We start from the raw sequence: 10,000 nt of genomic DNA on the forward strand, positions 1-10,000 counted from the left end.
TAATAAAATTTAATAATATATATATATATAAATATATATATTAATTTTTTTTTAAAAAAAAAATTTTGGGAATAATATGTTGTAATGTATCATTCATACATTTATTTTATAATTTTATTACACACACACCGCTCAACACACCCATATATTAAATTTTATTTTATATATATTATATATAATTATTTTTTAAAAATAAATAAAAAATAATTTGAAAAGGAAAAAAACCACAAGAAATGAAAAAAACGGGGACCTTCGATTCTTCACGATTTCCTCATCAGACGAAAAAACCGAAATCACCCTTTTTGGTTTAATTTAAGTTGATGAGAAACCCAAAGAGTTAAAATGTTATGCATTTTTTCCCATTTATTGTTAGGGCTTTTTTCCGTTTCCTTGTGTGTTTGTGTCTGTGTTCATATATTGTGATATGTGTGTGGTTACACCCATGTTTTATTACATGTATTCAATATGATATTGTGAAAAAATTTTTATTATGCATAATGTTTTATTTTTTATTTTGATAATACATATATTATTACAAAAAAATGCTTTAAATTTTTTTAGTCATTTTTTTATAGGGGCCCGTGTGTGTAGAGGCATATATATGAAAATATGGAGAAAAGGTGCCCATCCCTGAGCTTACCTTGGCTTTTCCCCGGGGTGTCAAAACTCGAAGAGGCCCTCATTAAAGTGCAGGTTGGGGGGGGCAGGTCTCGACGTAGGCGGGGCCTTTGGGCACACAAATGCGGTGGCAGTCGTCGGGTGCGCGAGGGGGCCGTTGGGTTCAGGCAGGTCAGGTGGTGCAGATGCGGACCTACGGGGGAAGGGTTTTCAGTAATATAAACAATATAGGGAAATAGAAAGACATATTATATATTAAAGAAAAAGTTACCTTTTAGCGTCCGAAGAGAGGTGTGCGTCTAAACCCAAAATTGCTGAAAGATGAGTTGACTGAAAGAGGACGGCCGACCCATAACACCCCATCCCTCTCCTTCACCCCCGTGTGATACACACACAAATAATATAATTATATAGTATGTGTATATTTATATACTTATTATACAGGGGGTATACAGGCAAAGGGGGGGAAGAGGAGAGAGAAAAGAGGAGAAAAAAAGAAGAGGAGAGAGAAACGTGAATGATTTTATAGCTACCCCCAGTGATGCCGCCCGCGCCAGGGGTCAACACCGCAGCCGGAACCGTTGTTCCCCCTTTCCCCAAGACCAGCGGAAGCGACACGAGAAGAACAATCGTCGTGCTTTCAGTAGGCCTCTTGGATCCTTCTGCTGCGGGTTTTTTTTTCCCCCACTTCTTATAGCAAAGCAGCGTGAAAAAAATCACACCCGATATCGAAGTAATGGCATAAAGAATCTTTAAAAAAAAAAAGGAGAAAATAAGAGAAATTAAGTCTACTAACCACCTGTAATTGGGTCAGGAAATCTAGGAAAGGGAACCGAACTGCGTTTCCACCTGTTGAACTTCGTTTTGGTTTCTTTTTGGATGATTTGGGAAAATTACAACAATTTTTTGTATCAACCCCCCCCCAAAAAAGGGAACGAACCATAATTTCCGGAATGAAAGCAGCCAAGCTAGAGTGGACAGTAACCTTAACGTCAGCAAAAAAAATCTATAACGATCAACTCCCCTGAAAATATAAAAGTTAGTCTCTTTTTTTTTAATCATCAATAGACACCATGTATATTTGTGGCGCGTGTTTCCCAGTACAAGTAGAATAAATGTAAGTTAAAAGTGGGTCAAAAATAGTTCATATAAACAATGAATCAAATCTCTTTTTCGCTTGGGTAAATTTCTGACTACGTGTCACCGGTCGCACCTACTTGCCTGGTATGTCTGTAAGGAGAGAGTCGAAAAAGAAATTGCGAGATGATGCCACTGTCTGCCAATGTTCTTTTTACGACAATAATTATATATATCCATGTATATACTCCCCATATATGTATATAATTTCCTATGTATGGTTTTGATATCTATCTATCTATCTACTTAGCTCCATACGAAATTATATAATTAATATATAATAATATATTTATATAAATATGTTTTTATATATGTGTGTGTACATACATACAGTATATATGTATATATGTATGCATATATTCATTTATTTACATACACATGCATATACACAAATATATATTTCTATATCTCTATATACATTAATATATATATATATATATATATATATATATATATATATATATTTGTGTGTGTGTGTGTGTGTGTGTGTGTGTGTGTGTGTGTGTGTGTGTGTGTGTAGCCTATGTATGTATGTAGGTATATCAATTGATTTCCCTATATACTTATATACATACTTTATATATGAGTGTGTGTATGCACGAATATATATACACATATATATTATTATATATATACATACACTCGTACACACACACACACACACACACACACACACACACCCCACACACACACCCCACACACACACTCCCCACGCACACACACACACACACACCACACACACACATCCACACACACACACATATAAAAAATATATATATAAAATTATATATTATATATATATATATATATGTATACTTATAATACTATATATTATAATATATATATTTATATATATAATATATATATATACCTCTACGAGCATATATACATACATATTTATGCACTAGATCCCCACACACACACACACACCACACACACACACACACACACACACACACACACATATTATATATAATATTATTATTATATATATAAAATGTGTGTGTGTGTGTGTGTGGTGTGTGTGGTGTGTGTGTGTGTGTGTGTGTGTTTGTGTATGTGTGGGGTGGTGTGGTGTGTGTGGTATCTAATGCATAAATTGTTATATATGCTCGTAGAGGTAATATATGTATATATATATAATATTTTATATATATATATATTTTATATAGTATTATATGTATATATATATTTATCTATTATTATGTATGTATATATGTATATTGTGTATATATATATTTATTATAAAATATTTTATATGTATATATGTATATTTTATATATATATATATATATCTATATATATATATATTTACTATATATACCTCTACGAACTTTATATATATATTAACCATATTATGCATCTAGACACACCACACACACACCCCCACACACACACACCACATACACAAACACACACACACACAAACACAACACACCCCACACACACACACCACAGATATATAATATATATATATATATATATATATATATAATTATATATTGGTGTGGGTGTGTGTGTTGTGTGTGTGTGTGTGTGTGTGTGTGTGTGTGTGTGTGTATCTAGATGCATAAAATTGTAGTTAAATATGCTCGTAGAGGTATATATATATGTATAAAATTTTATAATAATATATATATATATATAATTATACACCTATATATATATATATATTATATATATATATATATGTATACATAAATTATATATATATATATATATATATATATAAAATATATATAACCTATGAATAATATACATACATATTTTAATATTTATACATATTCGTTGGACGATTTTGTTTTCGTTGTATATAAACATACATTATTTAAAAATTTTAATATATATATATATTATATATTTTTAATAATATACATTACATGTTTTGTTGGTATATATAGTCTATATAATTATATAAAAAATATATATTTAATATATAATAAAATTATATATATTTGTGTGCTATATATATATATTAATATAATATATTATATAATTATATATATATAATATAATATGGTGTGTGTGTGGGTGTGTGTGTGTGTTGTAGATCTAATATGATAATGTTATAATAATGGAAAAAATGCTTTTAAGCTATATATTAAATAAAATTTATAATATTATTAATATATATATTATTATAACTAATATATCATAAAAATTAATAAAATATAATATATTAATATATATATTAATATAAAATTTTACATATAATATAATTTAAAATATTTATATATATATATATATATATATTATATATATTTTAATACAACACAACACAACCACCACAATATATATATATAATATATATATATATAAAATATATATTTAATATTTAATAATATAATATATTAATATATATATATATTATATATATATATATATATATCTGTATATAATGAAATTTAGTATATAGAAATATTTTTTTCGTATATATATTTAATAAAATAATTTTTAATATTTATTATTATTACACACAACATTCAAAATTTTATTGTGTGTTGTTGAAATACTAACCCTAAAATGAGATAAAATAGAAAAGATTTAACACAAGGAAATCGGATGAAAATATCAAAAACAATAATGGTAATAAAAATAGTAAGATGGGAATGGATGGGTAAAATTTAAAATGATGTAATTTATCTTTTCATATTGTTGTGTTTCAGTATCCTATGAAATCCCCTTAATTATCTTACAGCTTTGTTTTTGTATTTTGGTTTTCTTTTGTTTTATTATCATAGATATCATAACATTTTTTTCCATTTATTACTATTATCGTGGGATTTCTAATGATTTTATTGTTCTTATTATTTTTTAATTTTTTTCATTCATTATTTTAAATTCTTTTGTTTTTATTCTTTTCTGTTTTTACTATATTTTTTTATTATACTCCCATTTTTTTTTTAAAGTAATTAAAGAAAGAGAGGAGTTGGGGGGAGAGGGGAAGGATGATGGAGAGGGCAGAGGCAATTAAAAAAGGGGACCTGGAGGGGGGTGTGGCGATAGAGAAAAAGCTTGCTTTCATTGCAATGTATTTTTGAGCAATTTTTATTATTTTTATTTTATTTTTTTTTTATTATTATTATTTTATTTATTTTTTATTTTTCATTACAATTTCAGGAATATTTTTGTTACCTGTCATTATCATCGTTTTAAATTTCCATTATATGATTTTCATTTTTTCACGAAATTTTTTTTGCCCGTGTGCAGTAGAGAAATGGTAAATTTTAAACAAATATAAAAATTGGTTTGGGAAATGGGATCTCTTTTTGGGGAAATTTTAATATGAATTTTATTTGCGGAGGTTTGAGGACCCTTTAGTCTGTCACTTTCACTAGGATGCAAAAAAACGGGATTTGAAAAGAAAGGGAAAGTAGTCTTTATTGGGTGTGGTATTGTTGTATTTATCGAATCTCAGTTTGCTTTGCTTCCTCTTTCTCTTCAATAAAATATTTTTGCACTTTTTTTACTTCGGATTAACTTGTTTTTTAGGGCCCTAGATGACTGTCTCTAGTACTTGACATGGAAACTGAGCTACCCGGGTTTCCAAAAACCCTACCACTTTTATGCACTGGGTGTCGATTTTTTTGACTAACAGGACAGCAAGCCAAATTTTTTACTAGAAAACGTCACTATTTCCCCCGGTTTTTTTTTTCGGGTTGAATTAATTATAATATGCGATTTTTTTTGGGGAAAAAAAATGCTTTTTCGAGGTGCATTTCAAGAAATTCTAAGACGTAAACGATAAAAATTTGGCAAAAAAAATAATTACAGAAACAATGTTATAAAAGGTAAAAAAAGTGCCCGGAAAAATCTACCAAACCCCTATTTGTTAGAAAAAAATTATCAAAAACAATGTTTTTTAAAAAAAAAATTTTTTCAGGGGATCTGTTCCAAAACCCTTTTTTTTTTGAGGGTTTTTACATTTAATTCTTAGGAAGGTATAAGGACATTTCCCGTGGGTAGAAAGATTTCCCGTCAGTCAAATGTGTTTCGGGTGAATATCCCCGGCCCTTTAACACGGGCGAAACTTAGTTTCCCATTACGCAGTCACGTTCTCGGGCAAGTCACTGACTTCTGTTTTTTGGTTCCAGAGGAACCGGGGGGCATTCCTTTCAGGGGAAAGGCATGCCTGGAAAAGATAAAAAAAAAAAATCATACACGCTTAAAGAAAGGACCCGTTTATGCAGGACAGACCTTGGTATTTATATAAGGTTAGAAAGAAATATGTTCGAAGTTTGATATCCCAGTTGCTGAAAAATGCTTTGTCACTCACAGTCATAATATTCGCTGCAAATCCTTGAGGGATAGTGACAGTCACACTCGCAAACGGGAGGCACCTCAATGTCACACTGTGGGTAATCTTGAGGGTACACACACGTATCCATTTCCGGGTGGAATACTAGCCCAGACGGGCACGTGAAGAAGGTAATGTTCTTGTTCACCTGAAAACAGTTTAATCTCTCCTGAGTCATTGTGTTTAGATATTACTTCAGTCAGACTGCACTAGATATACCAGATTCAATCATATGTACATTTCAGAGTGAAAACAGCTACGTGAATCATCAAATATAAAGGATAGATTCAAATAAAAAGAAATATCCTACATCACAGTAGTAATAGGCTGTGCAGTCAGTCGGATGAGGGAGATGGCAACATTCGCATGTGCATTCGGGGCTGGGTGTGGGAGGGGGGCCGGTAACCGGTGGATCAGTGGGAATTACACAACTCTGGTGCTCCCCTGAGGTACAGCCTGCCCGATCTGGCCAGTCGCATACCTTTTTAAACGAGTTAAGATTTAGACATCACCAATAGAAGATGAAACTTATAGATCAAAGTGCCATGTTTACAGAACACATAAAGCATGAAAGAGGCCAACTGAAAGTGTACAAAATAGTCAGAAGTAAGGATACTCAAAATTGGGGACCCAATGAGATATCCCGGTTGGGATTAAGTCGAATAGTGTGTCTTTCCTGAAATCTCTAGGTACCTTGATTGCTGGGTTAAAGTGCAAACCAGCGGGGCAGTCCTTCACGTAGGGGGTGAAGTGGTCACAGTGAACCCACTTGGTACAGGCCTTCGGGTGTGGGAAAAGACCACTGTAAGAAGGACACACGAGGTTGCATTCGTTTATTGATGGAGTACTTGGCCCACAGTCCCCTCGACAGGTCTTGGGACACATTGAAGCCACTTGGTTCGCCCAAGTACAGTCACTGCCTGCCTTGCAGGTGCAGGCTCCACTGGCAGCCCAGTGCTTGCAGTCTGGATTCTCACCACCGCAGCCAACTGGTGATGAGGTGGTCACAGTTGGGCATCCGGTACAACCCGAACAGCTTCCATTAGGTAGAAGGTAGTTGCCTGTCACACATGGGGTGTTCCATTCGTGGTTGCAAGTGAGGATCTTCTGGTCCCACCTGGTTCCTGCAGGGCATGGCATCTCCTGGGCGCCGTAAGGTGCACACTGAATGAACTTGTGACAGTCGGTAGGATGCTGCCAATACTGCTGGCCAGTGGAGCAGTCCACACATGTGAAGTTGCCTGGTGTAACAGGCTTCTGGGTAGGAGGTCTGGTTGTGGGCTTTGCAGGAGGAGTACATCCTGAGCATCCTGAACAACTTCCGTTAGCGAGAAGGAAGTTGCCTGTCAAGCACTGGGTAGCCCATTCATGGTTGCAGGTGAGCAGATTTTGGTCCCACACTGTTCCCTCTCCACATGGCATCTCCTGAGGACCATACGGTGCGCACTGAATGAACTTGCGGCAGTCGCTGGGATGCTGCCAGTACTGTTGGCCGGTAGAGCAGTTCACGCAAAGGTATTCAGTCACAGGAGGCTTGGTGACGTCCACATGGTCGTGGCAGGCGCAGCTGCGGGGACAAGCGCGGGCGACGAAGTGCTGCCAGGAGCAGTCACCATCCGTCCACTTGCAGTGACAGTCGTTGTTGGCGGCCCAGAACTTGCAGTCAGGCTGTTGATAAGGTCTTTGGATTAGTGCCATGGCTATGTAACTATGGTAACTGATGTCTGCCATTAGCTTATTAGTATCAGTTATAGGATGGAGAAAGAGATAGAGCAACTAACGTCGGAATCGAAGACGTTTCCATTGCAAGGTCCAGGTGTTGGAGGATCAGTCGGGCAGTCAACATTGGCAGCGATGTCGCACATGCGGGTATCGGGGTTGAACAGCAGGCCTTCTGAGCAGTACTTCTTCTCCGCCTCATTGCCCTTGCCTGAAGGTTGAATAAATTCATAATTAATCTTCTAAAGAATGTAGTTAATAACGGAAAATATGACAGATTAAAAAAACAGTGAAATTGTCGCTTCCTCAACAGTACGCTACAAATGGACATACTAATACTATGTATTGACTGCAAAGATGACATGGGGTATGCTTGATAAGTGAAAAGTATAAAATGAGGAGCCAGTTTATGAATAAAAGCTATTACATAAAGATGAAAATGATAAAAATAAGAAAATATTACGCAGGCCATTCCTTAATAGCATTTGCAGGATCAGATTAAAGCAGTAGTATTTTTTATTACTTACAGTCATAGTAAGCATTGCACTCCCCGTCGACTGGGTATCGGCAATGGCAGCCGCAATATATTGGTTTAGGGCATTCATAATTGGTTGGAAGATCGCACTGTTCTTTTGCAGGATTGAACACCAAATCACCTCCGCACTCCTTAACGTAGGCAATGTTATCCTGTCATAATAAACAAATTTGTATTTTTGATACTGCATTTGTTGGATGTGGCTGTCTACTCAAAGCAGTCTTATCCTAAAAAGAAATAGATGTATATGTATATATATATATATATATATATATATATATATATATATATTATAGTGAATCTAAGATAGGTATAGTTACCGTGGAGCCAAAAGAAAAGTCATGGTGTTTTCCTTATTCACAAATAAAGTTCAGTGCAATAACCGAAGAGCCTACAGGGGGCGTCGTCCCTCCTACCTTGCACTCGTAGTACTTGTTGCAGTCCTTGTGTGGCTTGAGGCAGCAGTCGCAGTCGCACTGGACTGAAAGGTCCGACTCTCTGGCCAAGGATCGACTGGCCTTTGCGGACCGAAGGGAACATCCTTCGGTTTCCAATCGCGTGGTTATGTCACACTGGAAGGATATAATTTTGAAGCTGATTTTCCTTTAGAATATCTCTTGTGTTTGTACTGGTGAAAATGCTTGTAGTCAGTGCATGGCTCAAGTTTTTAAATCCTGATGACAAGGTATCTATTGCTGTAATACATACATACATTAATTTATATATATATATATATATATATATATATATATATATATATATATATATATGTGTGTGTGTGTGTGTGTGTGTGTGTGTGTGTGTGTTGTGTGTGTGTGTTTATAAGTATGTATATCTATGTATTAATTTGTTTATATCTGCATGCATATACATATATATATATATATATATATATATATATATATTTATATAATATACATTTGTATACACACACACAGACACACACCACACACACACACACACACATATATATCTATATATATATATATATATATATAATATATACCATACATATATATATATATTATATATATATATATATATATATATATATATATACAATATACATGTTTGTATATAGTATATATATATATATATATATATATATATATATATATATGTAGATGTAGATGGATATATGTATGTATATGTATACATTCATACATTTATTTATATATTTTATCTACACACACACACACTCACACACACCCATATATATATATATATATATATATATATATATATATATATATATATATGAAAAGGAAAACAACCACAAGAAATGAAAATAACTGGTAACCTTTCGATTTCTTCACGAGTTCCTCATCAGACGAATAATTAACCGAAATCATCCATTTTGGTTAATTATTAGTCTGATGAGAAATTCCTGAAGAGTTCAAAATGTTATGCATTATTTCCATTTATTGTTATGGCTGTTTTCCTGTTTTCCTTCGTGTGTTTGTGTCTGTGTTCATATATATGTGTATATGTGTGTGTGTGTACACACCATGTTTATATTTACATGTATATCTATATATGTATATGTGTGTAAGAATATTTGCATATATGCATATATGTGTATATTTATGTATGTATATATACATATATATGTATTACTAAAAATGCATCTATATTTTTAGTCATTTATTTATATAGACACGTGTGTGTGCATATATATATAAATATATATGGAG

The 10,000-nt window shown here is 33.3% G+C and overlaps 1 protein-coding gene across 1 annotated transcript in view; it reads right to left on the reverse strand.

Moving 5' to 3' along the window:
* Nucleotides 1-5,985: 5,985 nt before the first annotated feature.
* The window catches only part of LOC119572878, a 4,946-nt gene continuing 931 nt past the window's right edge, over nt 5,986-10,000 (reverse strand). Inside the window, exons 3-8 of the mRNA XM_037919814.1 lie at nt 8,723-8,878; nt 8,299-8,458; nt 7,834-7,982; nt 6,746-7,720; nt 6,363-6,533; nt 5,986-6,200 (exon numbers count right to left, since the gene is read on the reverse strand). Coding sequence (XP_037775742.1) covers nt 6,024-6,200; nt 6,363-6,533; nt 6,746-7,720; nt 7,834-7,982; nt 8,299-8,458; nt 8,723-8,878 — 1,788 coding nt within the window. The 3' untranslated portion in view covers nt 5,986-6,023. The remainder of the gene's footprint in view (nt 6,201-6,362; nt 6,534-6,745; nt 7,721-7,833; nt 7,983-8,298; nt 8,459-8,722; nt 8,879-10,000) is intronic.

Source organism: Penaeus monodon, chromosome 5, assembly GCF_015228065.2.
Source record: "Penaeus monodon isolate SGIC_2016 chromosome 5, NSTDA_Pmon_1, whole genome shotgun sequence".
Lineage (NCBI taxonomy): Eukaryota > Metazoa > Arthropoda > Malacostraca > Decapoda > Penaeidae > Penaeus > Penaeus monodon.